The sequence below is a fragment of the Manacus candei genome, unplaced genomic scaffold (genome assembly GCF_025592945.1).
Source record: "Manacus candei isolate 608988 ecotype Guabito, Panama unplaced genomic scaffold, ASM2559294v1 h1tg000113l, whole genome shotgun sequence".
In the NCBI taxonomy this organism is placed as follows: Eukaryota; Metazoa; Chordata; class Aves; order Passeriformes; family Pipridae; genus Manacus; species Manacus candei.
This window is the reverse complement of record NW_026138161.1, coordinates 186,677-205,779: the sequence shown is the minus strand read 5'-3', so window position 1 is coordinate 205,779 and position 19,103 is coordinate 186,677. Positions and strand designations below refer to the sequence as shown.

At 45.0% G+C, this 19,103-nt stretch overlaps 2 protein-coding genes across 3 annotated transcripts; one reads left to right on the top strand and one right to left on the bottom strand.

Annotated features, from left to right (window-relative positions):
* Positions 1-9,852: 9,852 nt before the first annotated feature.
* On the bottom strand, positions 9,853-14,924 carry JKAMP (JNK1/MAPK8 associated membrane protein). The gene is made up of 7 exons (XM_051769825.1): positions 14,804-14,924; positions 14,540-14,631; positions 13,814-13,968; positions 12,369-12,575; positions 11,475-11,656; positions 10,727-10,803; positions 9,853-10,425 (listed from the first exon to the last, which is right to left on the bottom strand). Exons 1-7 carry the CDS (start codon positions 14,814-14,816, stop codon positions 10,207-10,209), a joined length of 945 nt encoding a protein of 314 aa, XP_051625785.1. The 5' UTR covers positions 14,817-14,924; the 3' UTR covers positions 9,853-10,206.
* Positions 14,925-15,137: 213 nt separating this feature from the next.
* Positions 15,138-18,091, top strand: L3HYPDH (trans-L-3-hydroxyproline dehydratase). 2 transcript variants are annotated; one of them, XM_051769823.1, is made up of 5 exons: positions 15,138-15,699; positions 15,962-16,131; positions 16,411-16,533; positions 17,092-17,229; positions 17,594-18,091. In XM_051769823.1, exons 1-5 carry the CDS (start codon positions 15,141-15,143, stop codon positions 17,717-17,719), a joined length of 1,116 nt encoding a protein of 371 aa, XP_051625783.1. In that variant the 5' UTR covers positions 15,138-15,140; the 3' UTR covers positions 17,720-18,091. The 2 variants fall into 2 exon arrangements, with proteins under 2 accessions (XP_051625783.1, XP_051625784.1); XM_051769824.1 differs by having other exon boundaries at positions 17,092-17,233; positions 17,598-18,091.
* The last annotated feature ends 1,012 nt before the right edge of the window (positions 18,092-19,103 follow it).

Below are 19,103 nucleotides of genomic sequence, written 5' to 3'. Positions count from 1 at the left end.
GCTATTTTTCTTGATGGCAGAACTAATTCATTAATGTCCTCATGACATTAATTAACAATGTAATTACTGTAAAAAATGAGCTGCAGCCAGCATCCGGCCATGGCCCTTGATCTTGTAGGCAGTTATAAATGTCTTATCTTTACTCTTCTGAGCCTTAACTTCAGTAGAAACATTTTTCCTGGGGAAGCTGACCATACACATGTTTCAAGGGTCCAGTTATGATCTGGTGATGACCAGAGAGCTGTAGGCCATGCATTTCATAGCCTGAGTGTAACAGAAGCATTGTCTTTCTGTTCTTTTTTTTTTTTTTCTCCATTTTTATAGCTGCTCAGTTGAGTTGAGTTAAAGAAAGTATCTGGTCAATTTTTTTCCTTCATGGTGCTTGCCACATGCTCCCAAAGCCTGGTCAGTATGGATTTCTGGTTCTGTATTTTCTTGCTATAAGACTACTACCTGGGGCTTTTTACTCCTCTTTTTCTCTTTGATATCTTCTCCTCCTCTGTATCAGATTTTGTTCTTCAAACACTTCTTCAGGTAGGCTCATGCTTCTTGCCTGACTCCTGTTTTGTGTGGGAGATAAAAGAAGAAAGCAAGTGTGGCTTATCTGAGTGCATCCTGTAAAACACACAAATGCACCAGGTTCATCCAAGAAAGAAGTATAAATCTGTGCTTAAACTTCCCCATTTTGTCCTGTAGAGCTGCTGCTGGGAGGACTTACCTACCTAAAAGCCTGTCTGCTTTCTCCTCATGTATTTTAATATCAATTTGTCTATAGAAAATATTACCTCTCCTCACAAGCCTTCCTTGGTTTGTAATTTAAGATCTTGTAGTAGAAATCATACTAATTCTGTGTGTCCTTGCCTTCTTTGCAAGCTTTATTCTCATCAGATATATTAGAGGGAATTAATAAATGGAACAGAACTCAAATGCATGTAAACATAGCTTACATTCACATGAGGGACCTGAGAATAGGAATGCATAACTTTTTATTTTTTTTTTTGTTAATACCCTCTTAAATATGTCTGCGTTGGCTTAAATTAATTTAAATTCAGCTTAATTCTGAGTTACTGCTTTTACAATCAAAAATTACCCAAGAAAAGGAGAATTTCTGTAAGGAACTTGGAAAAGTAAGAGAGATATTTTTATTCTGTCTCAGAGTTTTTACTACCACAGGCCACAGGTTGATGTTGAAAGACTTAAAGGGGCACTGGGAGGTGGGATGAGCTTGAGGGTGTTGTTTTGTGTGCTGGGATGTGAGGGAATAGAAGGAATGAGATTAGGATATTGATTGAGAGGGAGTATACGTGCAGTAAGAGAATGGGGCAGACAGATGGATGTGGGAGGACTGTGGGGAGATTTGTCAACAAGGATGAGGTTGGATTCCTGGTCTGGAAAACCGAGTGTGCAGTTTTCACAGTCGTTCTTGCTGACTTGCTCTGAGCTTTTTGGACATTAACTTTCATTGCATGTGGGGAAAATCTAACTAGTGGTGGCTCTACTCACATCTGCCCAAGGGTGGTTTCCTGGTTGTGTCCGTAACTTCTCCTCCAGAGGTGTAAATATGAAACAAGAGGTTGGTCCATTAAAAACTCTGATGAACTGGTGTTGGGCAGCTCTAGGTGGAAGCCACATTCTCCCCATCCCATGGCCGCTCCACCTGCTCTTATACAGCATTCCTACCATCAAAAGTCCTGACTCCAGTCATCATCTTCCTATTTCCTTTTTAATCTTCCTGCACTTGCCTCCCTCAGCCTGGACCAATGACTCCTGCTTCCCTCCACTGATACTGCATTCCCACCATCCCAGGGACTCCTTCATCATCAAGCCTTCCACATTTTAGGCACTGGTCGAAGTTTCCTCTGAGTTACTGTTGCTGTAAATCTATTGGAGGGAGTGATGGTGGTCAAGACATGACCCAAGGCTACTTAGTGTCAATGTTCCCTAAAATAACAGTGAGCTTTCTTTCCCAAAGAAAGTAGGGCACTGAAATGCTGAATATGAACTGTGCAGCTTTCAAAGATTCCGAGTGCTCCTTTAGCCTATAGCACATACTCTATCCCCAGGGAAACTGTCTGACTCCAGGTCAATAGTTTGATTTGAGAGAGGATAAATAAATCAGGTGCCAGGAGTGCAGGAAATATCCTCTTTGTATGTCTGACCTTAGAAAGCTGGATTTACAGCGGGCCCTGAGGATAGTTCTCATTTTGCTGGTGGAGAGGTTGTGCTCCCACATCACACAGGACAGCTGTGGTCATGTAACTCCTCAAGCTTCCCTAAAAACCAAGGATGAGATTGTCATTGCTAAATAAACTACCCTGCTGGACTCATTCTGCTGTTCTTTGTGGCACCTGAGCTTTGCAGAACACACAAAAGAGATGCTAAATATACCTTGGTATTCTCTCTGTTTTTTCCTTAAAATGATCCATTTTACTCTCATCTAATGCAGTGCTGATGAGCCTGTTATCAGAGGATTGGCCTTTCCTTTGTAGCATGGACAGAACCAGTTTGAAAAAGCAACTGTATATTGTTTAGTTTTATTTGGTGACACATTCTAATATTTTCTCCTTTATTAACTGTTTTCCTCCTTTGCTTTCATTTTCTCCCATGTTTGACAAAAAAATTTAAGCTGCTTTTTCTTCCTCCTTTTTTTTAAGAGGGGGAGGGCAACTTTCAGTATTTTCTTGCACTTGCCCTCTACTATTTTCATCTACAAAATGATTCTGGCTGAATGCTATCTCATGAAGGTGATCAGTGTGAGGGGAATAAATTCCTTTGCAGGAGTCTGATCAAGCTCATTCTGCTCTGGAGCATTACAATGATGCACAATATCAAAGTAGTTCATACAAATGAGACTCACCTTTCTCTGCCTGCTTCACATACCTGTTTCTGCCAAGGGAGCCATTTCATCTGTTCTCCATATTTTACATTTTTAAAATTCTTTTTACTCACTCTTCTGCAACAGTCCTTAAAAAAAAATTTTAAAAAGCAAGCTCATGAGAATATCCAAACATCTATACTTTATACTTTGAGGTTTTCTGATGTTTCTAGTCTTTGATCACAGGAGTGGATCTGACAGGTTTACCCGACTTCAGAGTCTCAGAGGGAACAAAAACATGTAGTGCAGCATATTTGACATTAAAGTCCTGTACAGAAGTGAGCTCAGAGTCCTGGTGTTACTTCACATCCTGAGCCCAGTTTTGTTCCTTTGTATGACTTTATTTCCTTGGTATCATCTTGTCTCTCTGTTGTTCAAGTCTCCCAGTCTATACAGATTGTTCCTGTTCTCCCTTTCTGTGTTTTTACCCACTGCAGCAAAACAGAACAGATGTATTTTTCCAGTGAAAAGTCATTAAATTTGTGACTTGTGTTTCCTTGGCCCTAACCAAGGTGAGATTCCACTATGCTGAGAGATGCACATACATCAAATTAGACTTTTTTTTGGCCACTCAGAGCTATTCATCATTATATTTAAGTGTACATCAGGAATAGGTGAGCGAAGCTCAAATCAGCTTCAGTTCCCAAAATAGCCATACTGGGTAAGATTCAATGCTGGTCCTACCAGTGGTCAATAATCCTGCTTGGAGAAGTAATGTAAGAACAGTCAAATATAGAATGACCCTTCTACTGTATAATCTCCATGAGAAATGGAGTGTCAGGAGCTTCTCTGGATGGAGATGATATCTGCATTTAAATAGCTTTTGATGGAATTTTATGCTATGCTGGATCTTCAGTGCAATAATTCTCCTATCACTGATTGATTCTTTTGGCTCACATATACATTCATCCTCCCTAACAATTTATATATAACATATAACTTATTTAATAAGGACAAGAATTCTCTTTTGTTTCAAACCTCCTGTCCTGAAAGTTTATTGGCATCCTGCAGTTTTTATATTATGAGAAACAGTGTTATCTTCTCATCTTCTCCTGCAAAGGTGTGTGTGATTTTTAGACACCTTTACTGTATGTTCCTTCAGTTGTCTCTTTTTCAGGCTGAACAAAATCAGTTGGAAAAATCATCCTAGATAATTGTTACCCATGCTTTACTGACTAAATAAAATAATGGCCCCTGTTAGGTTGTGAGAGGTCTGTTCTCATACTGGAATTAATCTGTATTTTCCTTAAGGAATCAGATGATGGGATAGAGCAAATGCTTATCATATCTGCAGATGACAAACATGATAAGAGTGGGAGCACCCTCTGCAGGGCAGAAGTAGAATTCAGAATTATTTTAGCAAGTGTGAGATTTAATTTGAGGGAAGATAAGCTAATAATAATAATAATAATAATAATTTTTAAAAATCCATATCTTTTCATGTAGGTTATTTGTACAAATCCACCATGAGGGAGATATTTAGGGTGATAAATAGAATTAAAGCTGAAAATTTGAAAACACAACTGTCAGACTGCTCTATATGAAAAGGCAGGTAGCCTGGCAAGGCTTAAGGTGTATGTTCTCACCTCTATCTGGCTTTGATATAAGACACAGCTGGAATGTCTGGTATTGATCATCTCTTTTAAAGGACGATGTAGATTATTTTGAGATCCAGGAGGAGTTCAGTAAAAGTTATCAAAAAAAGGAAGGATTGAAAAAATGGGCAGCTTTTCCATTTAAAATACCTAAAGGTAAGAGAAAACATGGTAGTAACTACCAAAGAAATAAATATTCATAGCAAGACAATCAGCTTTTCTCCTTGAACACTTGTGGAGACAAATAACAGGGAACAGGACAGATTTAACGTAAGAAAAAGGCCTTAAGAAAGCACTGACAGCTCACACAGTAAATCCCTGGCATCAGTTGCCTGAGCATTGTAGAGGCAGAGTATTTCTACCACTAGGGTTTTTAAGGACAAATCAAACATCTGTCAGGGGTACTTAGGTCTAATTGATTCTGCTGTGGAGCAGAGATGGACTAAGATGACCTCTTGAGATTACTTTCAGTATTCTTTTCTCTGTGTTTGTTTTTTTTTTCTTTCCTCTGGATCTGTTAAATTATAAATGCATTAAATGCTGCTTGGATAGATTATTGATTAATATTTAGTTTCATTAAAGAAAGACGTAGAAACTGCAACTGAAAATCTAGTTAAAAAAGAAGAAAAATTGAACATAAGCAGGCTAACCTTGGAAGAAAGCCAGAGAGAAATAAAAGAGAAGTATACAAGATTAAAAAAAATAAATAAATAAAAAAAAGCCAGACCAGTTAAACAAGTCACTTACTGATAGACCTTGGTTTAATATATAACAACCCAACTCTACTGTTCAGTCACTGCACTGTCTAAAAACTCTTCCTCTGCTTTGTAGAAAAGAAAGATGACCAGGTCAAAAGAGCCCATTCAGCAGCCAATCAAAACTACTGGGAAGCTCAAGGAGGATGTGGTAATAACTTATAACTTGACTGTGCAGCTTCTGCAAAGTTTCCACCCCTGCCTTTAGACAGAAAAGGGATGCTCCTGTCATTGGGTGGCCCTGCAGCAGGAAGGTCACTTCGTGTCAGAGCTGGTTCCTTTCTTGGGGACCATAAGGAATTGCTTCCCCACTCTGTATTTCTCCCTCCTCGTTGGTAAGAGGGCAAAGATACCTGTCTCAGATGGATGTTTGAAGTTTTCAAATGAAAGCTGCCAGGTAACAGAAACTCTTCACACTTTATTTTAAAAAATCCTGTATAAAGCTCTGTTAGCAGCAAAGAGTTTATTACTAACAGGAATGAAACGTGGACCAAACATGATGCTGCAATTGGCCAGTTGAAAAATCATCCAGAGACTATAAAGCTGCTGGAATGAGACAAATAGGAGATCAACAGGAAACCTGGCATTGTGAATGCCAAGAGCTGCAGATGCAAATTAGTGACTGCATTGAAGCTTGACAGTGTTCCTGCTCAGTGTGAAATTCTGTGCTCATTTTTTGTTACACAAAGTGCTAGTCATGGAAGATGATGAAACGTAAACATCACAGAGCAAACCTGGCCTTTTAAATGAGTGTGTGGGGCTGTGTTTAATTTGGAAGGAAACAAAGAGGAATATCCAAGGGCCAGGCACCTGCCTGAGGCATAATCAATATGATGTGTCTGCTGCATTCAGTCGGGGATTGTAGGAAAAGGCTTCCCTGCCACATGAAGGGGGGCTGAAATGCAGGTGAGATGTGGGATAGGCTTGTGAATGTGGAAGAGATGCTTTTGAAAATATTCTGTGCACCTCTCAGGCCCTCGGCTATCAGCTCTATCTGATCATATCTGTCTGGAATCAAAGGCTTCCCTCAGGAAAAGAATTTATCTGAGTACTGGTAGAGCTGATCCATCATGAATGAGTCCACCCAATTTTGTGGGAGTGAGGGAGAAAGAGTTTCTCTGCTTGTGCATGACCTGTGCTGCCCTGGCTGTTCTCAGCACCCTCATCCATTTTATTTGATAGCATAGACACAGGTGGCTTGTGTTGATTTTGGCATCTGTTAAAATTTGTTCAACAAAGTGAAATGGATGATGTTGTTGAAAGAAAAGGTGTCTTTTTAATGTCAGAGGAAATGTCCAGAGGAATACATTAACCTTTATATTTCAATAAGCTGAAACTCATTTTATTCTTCCTGATCTCTCTAGAAACACTGAAACTCTTTGGAAAATATTTAGAAAACTGTGATAATATTCAGTTGTAATTATTTTATTTTTTTTCACAGAACAATGTGCAGATAAAAGAAGATATTTTTGCAGTGAACTCTGAAGCAGAAAACCACAAGTCAGCATAGGCTGATGGTGTTTCACAGCAACATGTTAATAACTACTTCAAAAGAAAAAAGGTGACATTTTTAAAGAATATCTTTCAGTTCTAATGTCTTTTTTTTTTTTGGCACAGCAATTTATCCCATTTTAACGCTTAACTCTTTGTAGATCTTCTGAAGAAGGGATGGTCAGAGGAGAGCCTTATTCAAAAGATGAATTTCAATTTTCTGTTGTACTTGATTGCATAAATATAGTTCCGTTACCATGTAAAAAATAAAACTGCATTTTGCAAAAAAGACATCTTTGAAGTCACGAGGGGCAAAGAATTAAACCTATGTTTTCCAGCTATAAAAAAAATTGGCTATAAACCCAAATTCTTCCGATATTGTTCCTTTTGCTGGTCTGATAGTTAAACTTCTCTTAAGTTTAACTTCTGTACCTTATAATGTTCTTGATGTTCTACATTCAGCTCATCAGCCTTGTAATATTTTTCTAGTTGGGGGTTGCCTTCATTTTGAACAGGAATTAAGCCAAACTATAATGTAAAAAAGTTTTTCACCAATTATTCTGTTAGAAAGGCAAACTTTGGGGTTTTTTTTATGCAAGGATTAGGTACTTGAAAAAGTTGGGTACTTGAAAAAGTACCTGCAGAGCTACAGGTCTAGTGGCCAGTCAAGTTGTGAGAAAACTAGATAAGCAAATCAAGTTTCTTAACAGATTGTGAGGGTTTGGTTTTTTTTATTATAAGAAAAAATAAATTGTACTCTGTGTCATTACAGGAGTTTCTGGAAAATGAGCAGGAAATACTGAACATGGTGACAGCTCTAAAAAAAAAAATCCACAATGAGAGGAAAAGATCAGTGATGGTAATAGCAGGGTACAAAACAAGTTGGAGGGGCTGGATTCTCTGGTTGTCAAAAAAGATAAGCTAAATATTTTATTTTTCACTCATTTTTCTCCTCATCTAAATCTGTTCATTCACAGCAGGAATTGTAGTGAAGGGACAAAGGGGAATGGCTTCAAACTGAAAGAGAATAGAATTAGATGTTAGATTAGATTAGATTAGATACCTGAGGGTGGTGAGGCCCTGGCACAGCCTGCCCAGAGAAGCTGTGGATGCCCCTTCCCTGGAAGTGTCCAAGGCCAGGTTGGATGGGGCTTGGAGCAACATGGGATAGTGGAAGGTGTCCCTGCCCATGGCAGAGGGCTGGAATTAGAGGTACATTTATTAGAAGAACCAGGAATACTTTATAACACAGCCTGGATATGATCATCTTTAATTTCCACTTTCTGAAGAGCTGTGATAATAACAGTGAGGGGGCTGTAAAATAGTCTGAGCATCACTGATCTTTCCAGAACTGTGTGTTTGCTTTTCCACAAAGGATAAATAAAACTAACAGACCTCAGCTCCTGCAGCTTGTGGTTTCGCAGTTATCACTCCAGGACTATATGGTTAATTAATGCTTATGTGCTTTAGAATTTTAGTATAAGCAATTTTTACTTCTATTTCCATTTAAATGAACAATATTGTATGTTATCGTCTTGGGAAGGGGTGATATCACACAGGGTACATACAAATTGCTTGCTTCAGAGCCTATTTGACTCAAATCCTGTAGATATCACTGAATCACAGAATGGTTTGGGTTGGAAAGGACCTCAAAGATCATCCAGTTCCAAACCCCTGCCTTGGGCAGGGATACCTTCCATTAGACCAGGGTGCTCAAAGCCATCCAACCTGGCCTGGAACACTTCCAGGGATGTGAACAGTTGCCAGATATCTGCTTTACTTTTTGAGTCAGAGGTCTCATCTGTAATGAGTCACAGGTTTGGTCACTGTATGACCATCATCTGATTACAGAATGTGTTTTTTTATAAGCTGAAAGGCAATGGCTTACAGGTTACTTTGGAATCATTGAGTCTGGATAATGTGATCAGGAACCAGGGAGAGAAATGATGGATTTATAGAAGAAGAGAATGTCAGAGGAGTCAGGCAGAGAAGAGAAAGATGGTGAACATACAGCAGAAGAGAATCCTACTCCATCTGAAAGCCAGAGCCAGTGTTTTCTGTGTGAAATGTTCAGGGCAGGTTTCTTCACAAGGAACCACCATAAAAACATTGCTTGGTCATTCCAAACTGTGTGTATTTCTCTCTTTGGTTGCCATTATATATATAAATTTTTTTTAATGCTACTGAGAAAAGGTGATAAAAAGACTTTATTAATTTGTATTTCACATTCCAAGTTTGGCTAAAGCACTGGAGCCAAGCTGTAAGGTCAGTGGTTGGGGATTTCAGGCAAGGTCCACGAGGTGCACTGTCTTCCTGTAAGCTCTGCTTTTAATAGAATCCCTCATTCTGCTTTCAAAAGGAACAGATGACTCTCTAGAACTAGCAAAAAATGTACTCTTTACTACACCTGATGTTACCTGGGAGCTGTTGTTATCTTTTCAAAAACAAGACACAGCCCAACATTTAAAACCAATGCATATAGTCCATACACAGAAATGCCCATGAAAGAGGAACAGTCCTTAGGTGTGGTGTTCTAACATGAGTTTTAATCCCTTACCTTTAGAACTGTCCTCTAGATCAGAGTGTCTGCAAATTATATATTGTACATGGCAGAAAAGACAGCATTTGATTTCCTTATGATGCTCAGTTACTTCCTTAATCCCTAAATGCAACACAGAGAGAAAACTAAGTCTGTCAGTGGAGATTTGACTCAGCAAGGCCAAACACTCACCTCTGAGCAGCCTCAGGAGTTTTAACAATATTTACCAAGGTGTTCACTTTAGGATTTCAAGGAATGTAAAGCAGAGATAATGGCATTTCATTAAGGAGACAAAGAATCTCCAATTATTTTTATTAACCAAACTACCAAGAAAAGAAAACCTTTAATCTGATCTATTTAATGCTCTCCCTACATGAACAGGTCTCCCTACACGAAGCTCACAGAGCATAAACTATACTTTATAGTGAACTTTACAATGCATTTCTTCTCCTTTTACCCAGCAGTCAGACCCAAACATCATGAGGAATCATGCACAACATGTTTCATCTTTTGATGGAAGGAAGAAGACAGTCTGTTTCCACTGGTGGGGGATAGAAACTAGAGTATGTGATGAGAAACAACAAGCTCTCTGGCATATTCAAGCTCTATTTTTTTTTAATTTAAAGTCTATTGAAAACCAAGTTCTGTTGTTTTATTCAAATATTGTATTAGGAAATGAACATACACAAGCAAACCGCTGTACTAGAACGTGTCACAAGCTTTTTATACAGATTCACAGTGATAAATAGAGACAAAGACATTCCCTTTGATCTATACCAGATACTTATGAGGAATACAAAGTGCAGCTTTCTGATATTATACAGTCTCAACCAGAGGTGTTTCACCAGAAGTCTGGCACATGAACAACTTCCTTTAAAACAGGAGTTTCCAAAGCATGACTAAATTGCTTGATCCAGATCACTGGGATGGCGTTGTTGGCACAGGCTCCTTTTAATGTCCATTTCCCCCTTCCGAGAGGATGCGTGATGGCTCCGTGTACTTTGCTGTCATCAGGTAAAAGAGGGCAGGGGCAGGAACCAGGGCAAGCAATGGCAGGTCCTGCTCAAGCTTATCCAGTTTGGAAATGGAGATGATTCCATAGGCATGAAGCAACCAGTGGCTGAAGAGGACAACGAGCCTTTTCTTCCTCACCAGAAGATCCTTGAAAGACTTGTAAAATAAACACAGTATCCTGTTAGCATTCAGCCTGTTCCCCAGTTCCTGACATTTAAGAGATGTTACAGGCAGAACACAGGGACTGTATGAAGGCTCCTGTGTTTGAGCCCTTCCAGCAGCAGTGCACCATGAGAGGGAAGTCTCACAGGAGCTTCCTCCAGCCAAGAGGAGAATGCATAAAGGAAGAGGCTTAAATGCAAAATACACTGCTGAGAAAAGGCAAGAGACAAAGTAGTCTCTGCTCACTCAGGTCTTTTATAATCTGAGTTTTAACATAGGAAACATGTTTACCCACCTCCACTTCAGAAGCAGACATGTAAACAGCCAGAGTAACCAAAGACAACACCAGTATGATGTATGGGAAGGCATAATCTAAAGGCAAACATGGAAGACATTAGCAGGAAAAAGGCATGATTTACAGTTCAGAGAAAGTTTTTCCACATATAACCACAGGTATGAAGTAAACTCCAGCCCATCTTTCATCAGCACATCACACGTGCACAGCAATAGGGGTCAGCCAAGCACAACTCCACAACAGCTCTCACTGAGCTTTTCAAACTTCTACTGTTTCTTGGTGGAGTTATTGTACACTTAAACCACAAACTGAAAGGGCAGATAATAAGAAAAGTAGTCAGGCTGAGAGATGATTTTGTGGCACCTCTCCACATGTGACAAGGATGCTGGAAGCTAAACCAAAAATACCCTATCTTCACAAACCTATACTGTAATCCATCTCCAAAATCAAACTCTGCCTTAGCAGAAAGTGGAATTAACTCCCTCTGAAGTAATTTCCTCTCATAACGCACTCTATTCCTTTTTTTGGGAAAGGGACAGTCTCTAGCAGCATTGGCTGAGGCAAAGCAGTGGGTCAGGAGCCTAGTGAGGTCAGGGCTACTAATGAGCAACCTTTTCAGGTCAGAGTCCTCACAATAAACAATGTCCTTATTCCCAAAGCAAAAAGTGTCCCTTCCCTCCCTCCCATAAATCACTTCTTAGTGTGCATTTACAGGTATGTTTATGACTGTTATTAAGAGAGAACTCACAGAGCAGGCCTCCTCCCACAGCCTGCAGCACAGTGAGGATGGGGAAGAAGTACAGTGCTGCATAAATGCTTTTGAATCGATCAGACTTTCCCAAGCCACAGGCAATTTTCTTAACCAGGAGAGGCCGAAGGAGCATCATTAACACAAGACAGAATGCATAATATATAAACACAATGGTGTACCTGAGGAGAAAAAAAAACAGAAATTCCTTCAAATGTGCAGTTTTCTCATGGAGACTCAAGTCACAACCAGGGAATTTGGGGTTAGTCAGTGAAGTCTAAGGAATTTATAACCAAAGGATGTAAACGCGGAATGATGGGCTCACTTTTCCAAGGGGGAAATGGTCAAGATGTAGCAAAGGAAAAGAAAAAGAAAAAAAAAGCAGCTTTGAGCTTCATAGCTAAATAGTGAGAGGATGAGAGGACATAGTCCCAGGCTGTGTCAGGGGAGGTTCAGGTTGGACATCAGGAGGAATTTCTTCATAGAAAGGGTGATTAAACATTGGAAGGGGCTGCCCAAGGAGGTGGTGGAGTCTCAGTCCCTGGAGGTGTTTAAGGAAAGACTGGACATGGCATTCAGTGCCCTGGTCTAGCTGACAGGGTGGTTACAGGTTGGACTCAATGATCTCAGAGGTCTTTTCCAGCCCAGTTGATTCTGTGATTCTGTTTGACAGCCTGGACTGTGCCACCTTCTCTGGTTACTCAGAAAGTCATTAAGTGGTGGGAAATGTTTCTCATATAAAACAGCTCAGTGCATCAAAGACTTCAGGGTATTGATACTCATTGATCTGAGCTGCATCTGAACACTTTCTGCAGTGTTGAGAAGAGGCACAGACACAAACACAGCTGTATAAAAGAGAGGGACACACAGGAGCACAAAAGCCTTCACACTCACAGGGGGTAGACAGCCTCGTGGGTGCAGTGCACTGTGGTGATGTAGTCGGGGCTGGGGTTGTAGAGCATCGTGTACCAGTCCGAGAGCTTCTTCACCCTGCAGGAGCGGATGTGCAGGGACCCCACGGGGTCACTGACCAGCAGGGTGACCACTGCTGCAATGCTGCACTCCAGCAGGGCTGTGATGTGCTGCAGCAACGCGCTGGAGCTGAGGGGCAACACAGAGAGTTACTGGTTTTCTAACTCTACAGGAAATCTAAACGCCGACTGAAAAGCAGAGGCCTGTGCAGGACAGAACCTCCTGCAGAGTTAATATTCGCTGTGACCAAGGTTGGGGCAGCTCTGCCTCGATAAATTCAGTATTTGAAGCTGAGTGTGAAAACTCATTTACAATCTCAGATGGTTTGGTGTGTAAAATGGGCAAAGAAAGCAGCAGTGAGGATAACACACCACATGTCTCAGAAGGGGTAATGCTGTTACATATGATATAAGAAACATTTTCAAAGATGCAAGTCCTTTTTAAAGACTGTCCCTGGAGGTGTTTAAGGAAAGACTGGATGTGGCACTTAGTGCCATGGTCTAGGTGACAAGGTGGTGTTGGGTCATGGGTTGGACTTGATGATCTCAGAAGTCTTTTCCAACCTAACTGATTCCATGATTCTGTATATACTCATATATTAAACTCTCCCAGTCCCCTATGTTTTCAGTGTTTATAGAATCACAGAATGGTTTGGGTTGGAAGGGACCTTAAAGATCATCTTGTTCCAACCCCCTGCCATGGGCAGGGACAGTTTAGTACACTCCAGTCACTACTTCTTAGAAGTTCTAGTCTAGCACCCAACATCTCCAAGTTCTAGTCTAGCACCCAATGGCCACATGGTAGCTGTGGGTTTAAACCCCTTTTTAACAGAAATTCCTTGATGTACCATGCCCAGAATACATAATCCTAAAGAGAGAACTCAGATCCATTCTCTGGCACTGACCAGGGCCTCTGTGGGTGAGAGGTCTGACCCAGGATTGAGAGGATGACACAACCCACTACTCCTGCCTGCTGGGAAACCCAATCCAGCCCAAACTGGCAGATGGAGTGGGCATCATTAAACAGATACAGACCATGCCCCGAGGACACTGACTGGCAAAAAGGATCTGCAGGACCCTTACATTAGCAAATAAATCCCCCTCCAGCTGCTCAAAGCTTATGTGCTACCATATCAGCTTGACCAACAGCCAGCCTGGAGAGGGCTTGGAGCAACCTTGTCTAGTGGAAGATGTCCCTGCCCATGACTGGAGGTGTGGAAACAGATGGCCTTTAAGGTCCCTCCCAACCCAAACCATGCTGGAACTCTAAGAACTGCTGGACAGTTAAATTCATCATCTCTGACTGATCACTCGTGGATACAAGATTTCCATTTTTAAACAACATATCTACAGAAGGGCCACACAAACCTCTTCTTTCCAGAATACCACTCAATAAAGAACCAGTGTAAGACCAGGGGCAGCATGGCCATGAAGCCGAGGTAGAGCCAGTCATAGCGGTCTGGAGATCCTGTACATTCCCTGCAGATCTTGTTGTCATCAGTCCTCTGACCTCTGGGACACACCTGCAGAGAGCAGAGATGGGATTTACAACCCGAGGAACAACAGCACATCATTGCAGTTCCTGGACAAACAGCGTGAGGCAGCACTGGGGCAAGAAACTGATCAAATGTTTAAAGAGATGAAACAAAAACATCAGTAATGTCTCAGCTTACACTGGCCTTGCTCTGTCTGGCTCCTGCTTCTTAATAGAAACAAGGGTGAAGCATGATTCAATTTACCCACCAAGCTGCTCACAACCACTGTCCCCCAGTTTCTTACTCCCCTCCCTGGATCTTGCTCTCCCTCAAAAATAAAATCCAATTAAATCCGAGTGATTTCAGCACAGCTCTCCACCTCATCCCGTCCTGTTCCAGTTTTTCCAGCCCCTCCGCTCAGCTCTGGTTTGGGATCGAGTTTCCAGCACCTCCTTCCAGGGGACGTTCACGGAGCAGTTCCTGTTTAGCTCAGGGACCTCTCCCCGCCCTCGGCGACCCCAGCGCCCCGATCTCGAGGGGATCGATCCCATCTCACGGCGGGACCCGCCCCAGCCCGAGCTCGGGGCCACCCCGTGCCCAGGCCGAGCCCCGCACTTACCCCGCAGTCCCCGTAGGTCTCCACGGAGCCGTTCACCGACAGGACGGTCCTGCCGCAGTACAGCCCGAGGCAGGCGGGCTGGATGTCCACGGCTGCGGAGAGATCGCGGCAGACAGGGGCTGTTATCGAGAGGCGCACCGAGCCCACTCCAACCTCATCCCCATCGTTACCCCCACTCTCTTTCCCATCCCCATCCCCAACCCCATCACCATCCCCAACCCCATCACCTTCCCCATCCCCATTCCCAATCCCGGCCCGTCCTACCGGCGCGGAACATCGCTGTTACCCGGCAACCGCCCCGCCACCACACTTCCGCCTCGGCGCTTCCGCTTCCGCCACGGGACGGGCCCTGCGTGAGAATGTGGGCGGGGCACCCACAAGGGGCAGGGCCAGACATGGGGGCGTGGTAGAGAGGGGGGCGTGGCTTTGGGTTTGGCAGCCGCCGCTGTCGTGGGCGTGGCTCCGGGCGGGGGTGGGCGCGGCCTCAAACGGGGCGCGGCTTCTGACAGTGGCTCTGTCACTGTCGTGGGCGTGGCCTCTGGTGTGTGGGCGTGGCCTCGGTGCGGGCGCGGCCTCGGTGCGGGCGCGTCCCCGCGGTGCGATGGCGGCGCGGGGCGGCGGTGACAGTGTCGGTGTCGGTGTCGGAGCCGGAGCGGGGCGGGCGCTGCCGCCGCACTCGCCCTCGGGCCCGGTGCTGCAGACGGTGGAGATGCACACGGGTGGCGAGCCGCTGCGCATCATCCCGCGGCTGGAGGTGGCGGAGCGGGCGGCGGCGGCGGGCGGGCTGTCGCTGCTGTCGCTGCGGCGGGAGGTGGCGGCCGCGCAGGACCACCTGCGGCGGGCGCTGGTGCACGAGCCGCGCGGGCACGCCGGCATGTACGGGGCCGTGGTGGTGCGCGGCGGCGCGGCCGCGGAGGGCGCGCACCTGGCGGCGCTGTTCCTGCACGGCGCCGGCTACAGCGCCATGTGCGGACACGCCGTGATGGCCCTCGGGCGGTTCGCGCTCGACTACGGGCTGGTGCCGGAGACCGCCCGCCCGGAGACCGCCGTCCGCCTGCGCTGCCCCTGCGGGCCCGTCACCGCCTTCGTGCCCTGGGACGGCCGGCGCAGCGGCAACCCCGTGCGCTTCCACAGCGTGCCCGCCTTCGCCGCCGCTACCGGTGGGAGCCCGGCCCGCTGCAGTGGGCTTTGGGGGGGCTGGGGGCTGGTGGCCTGGCTGAGGGGCATGTGGCAGATCCGTCCCTGATTCTGATGCTCTTCAGAGGTTGTCGGGGTGGCATAAGGCATCACATGTATGGGAGCACCTACACATCGTCCCAACCACTGCCCTTGCGTGAAGTGAGGTTCCTTCACTCCGTATGCAAGCAAGCCCATGGCTCAGCACGGTTGGCCCTGCTCACCTCCCTCCCTTTCTCTGCTCAGACTTGGCCATTGACGTCCCTGGCCATGGGAAGGTGGTGGTTGACATCGGCTACGGCGGCACTTTCTACGCCTTCCTCAGCGCCGAGCAGCTGGGCCTCGATGTGTGCTCCTCAAAGACCAGAGACCTTGTCAGTGCAGCGAGCGCAGTGACAGAAGCGGTGAAGAAACAGGTATGGGGGAGCACTGTGGCACCCCAGCACATTCCCTTCGAGGTGACTGCACCAGACTGAGACACTCAGGAGGGGGGGAGTCCCATCCTTCCAGCCTCATGGTGAATCTCAGAGTCCTTACAAGGACGTAAGAAGGAGCTGCTGCTGCGTCCATCTCTGTTACTGCAGAAGCAGAGGTGGAAACGCAGCAGTGTGGCCTTGTCCCCTTCCTCTGGTCTCTCATGGAAGCTGTACTGCACATGCTGCTGCTGTGTGTGACCCTCTCTGTGCTGTTCCCAGTTCAAACTTCATCACCCTGAAAGTGAAGACCTGGCTTTCCTCTACGGCACCATCCTGACAGATGGGAAAGATGCCTTTAGTGAGGAGCCCACCACCAACATCTGTGTGTTTGCAGATGAGCAGGTACAGAAATGGGCTCTCCTCAGGCACATGAGGCACCACCTTTGTCCCCTCTTACGTCCTCTGCAGAGAAGAGGGACAGTTCTGCTGCTCAGTTTGGGCAGTGATTACTTTTTGCTAGTCATGTCTCTGAAGAGCCAACTGTCATTTCACATGTCCTGTTTTAATTCATAATGGCAGAAATACTTCTGTGCATCTTAGGTGGTGACCTTTTAGAAAGGTTTATACCTACAAACCCTTTGATAGGAATGTCCCAGGGGCAGGGTGGCCTTAGCCCCTCTGAGTCCTTTTGTTGTGATGCTGGTAAGCTTTCGAGTGCTCCCTAAATAGCCTCAATATTTATTAGATCATCCATCCCTATAAGTGTGCCAAAGCTAATCGCAATCCAGAAGTACCCCAAACCTCCCGCTGTGATATATCCAGGTTCTGCACAAAACCCTGGGCTAGAGGGATTTCCCCCAAGCACAGTATCAAGGTGCCAGAGAGATCTGAGGGGAGCCATACTGTTTTCTATGAAACTCCAGAATAGTAGAGCTGGTTCATCATCTCCTCTGCATGTAGGTTGACCGAAGTCCGACAGGTTCGGGTGTGACAGCTCGCATTGCCCTGCAGTACCATAAGGGACTCATCCAGCTGAATCAGACCAGAACCTTCCGGAGCAGCACCACAGGCTCCTTGTTCACTGGGAAGGCAGTGAAGGCAAGTGGTTTGTGCTGGTCTTTCCCCCTGTCTCAAGGACTGCTGGAAAATTGCTGTTGCCTTGGCTCAGTGGGGAAGCAGAAAAGCCCTTCTGTTGCCTGGGGAAGAGCATGTGGAAAGGGGGAGGTGCCTGAGGGTCTTGCCCTCCCATAAACCTCATGCTTCAAGGATTTTAATTAGAAAAGCAAGTGACAGTAAGTCCTTGTTGTGTTGCGTGGCTGCTGCACACTTTGGGATGCACTTGGGCAGAGCACAGTGCTCCAAGAGGGGTGTCTGCATAAGTACCAGGTAGCACTGGCATTTTCTGGGGTTGGGAGTGTGGAAACCTGCTGTCGCCTCTGTCCTGATCCTGATCCCTCTGCAGGAAGCCAAGTTTGGCGACTACAACGCTGTCGTTGTGGAAGTCTCAGGAGAAGCCTTTTACACTGGCACAGCCACCTTCACTGTCGAGGAGGAGGACCCACTCAAATACGGCTTCTTGTTCAAGTGACCCGAGCCACGGGTGATGGCAAAGTCTCGCTGGTGGTGCTGTGCTTCTCCTGCCTGTGAATTTCTGTTCTTGCTGCGATATGCCAGAGCAACGGGAACAGCTTTGGGTGGTGTGACAGCATCTGCCGTGTTTCAAGATAACAAGCTGTGTTGCCCTGTTGTGATGAGCATATTGGGTGCACTGTGATTAGCATAAACGGGCTGCTCTGAGAAGCCATAATATTTTTCTTCTTTTTTTTTCTTTTTTCCCCAGTAATTACTCACAGAAAACAGAACTGATCTTGGAGAGCTGTCTTCAAAGTTATGTGCCTTCTCTATATCTGAAAATTATGAATTTTAAAACCAGATTCGTATTAAATGCCAGCTGAAAACACTTCCTTTCTCCTCTTATTTTCCCTCCCAGAGCACATTTCCAGGATTCTACTGTGTGTGTCATGGCTGTTGGTTTGAATCCTTGTTGTGTCCTGCGCAGCCAGCCATGCTGCTCTGTCTCATGCCCTGTCTTCCCTTCTTAGGCCTGTCCAGATACCTCCTTCCTCCATTACACCTGCTTCACTCCACCAGATCTCTCCTGCATCCCAGAGCTGGGGATGAATTTCCCACTGTCCCCACTGCGTGAGCGTGCCATGCTGCTTCCCTAAACCTTCCTCTCTGGCTTATCTCAGACCACTGGCTGCAAATACCCCATGGTTAACTTTCAACAGGAGCAGCTGTATTCAAAGGTCTGAGCTATTATGACCTTAGGTAATTATTTACTGATGATTTTGTCTCAGTCCAGGGGCAGCTTGTGCAGTGGAGTGCAATCAGTGTTTGCTTTGCCAGAGTCCTTCCAAGGGAGGATTGCCAATGGAAAAACCAAACCAAGCATTTGCAGTGGCAGGAGCAGAGCTTCAGACCACTCATGGCCTGTCATTTCCACTGTGTCTCTGGACAAAGTGGTGCTTGTTTACTGAAGACACTTGTGGGAGTGTCTGGGTGCACTTGTTAAAATGAGACATGAAAATGAAAATGATCATCTCCCAGGAGCTCTTGCAGCAGAAGGGAGAAAGTCATACTGGTGAGCTTGGAAAACAGTGGCATCAAAACGCCTGGGAGGAATTTCTTCTGCCAAGTTGAAAATTATAACTTTGGAATGGGAATGAACAAAAATCCCCTCATTCAGAGAATGCCTGTGCTGCCAAGAGAGTTTTTATAGGACAGTGTTTGGAGCTCTTGCTCACAGCTTTCCTGTAACCCCTCAGTAAATCCTGTACAGCTTCTGGTCCTGAGGAGCAACAAGTGACATGCACACCCTCCATGCTTGCAGGACCAAACTCCTCCATGTGTTTTCAGCTTCTGGGCTTCTCCCTTGTGATCAGCCCCCCAGCCTTGCTCGCAGGAAAGAG

Excerpts from the sequence above, each read along its gene's own strand:
- L3HYPDH (XM_051769823.1), top strand. The coding sequence starts at position 15,141 with ATGGCGGCGCGGGGCGGCGGTGACAGTGTCGGTGTCGGTGTCGGAGCC. Across the intron at positions 15,700-15,961 it reads CGCCTTCGCCGCCGCTACCG|ACTTGGCCATTGACGTCCCT; the intron begins GTGGGAGCCCGG and ends TTCTCTGCTCAG. Across the intron at positions 17,230-17,593 it reads TCACTGGGAAGGCAGTGAAG|GAAGCCAAGTTTGGCGACTA; the intron begins GCAAGTGGTTTG and ends ATCCCTCTGCAG.
- JKAMP (XM_051769825.1), bottom strand. Across the intron at positions 13,969-14,539 it reads AGACCTACGGGGACTGCGGG|GTGTGTCCCAGAGGTCAGAG; the intron begins GTAAGTGCGGGG and ends TGCTCTCTGCAG. Across the intron at positions 10,804-11,474 it reads TGTGGGAGGAGGCCTGCTCT|ATTATGCCTTCCCATACATC; the intron begins GTGAGTTCTCTC and ends GTTTGCCTTTAG.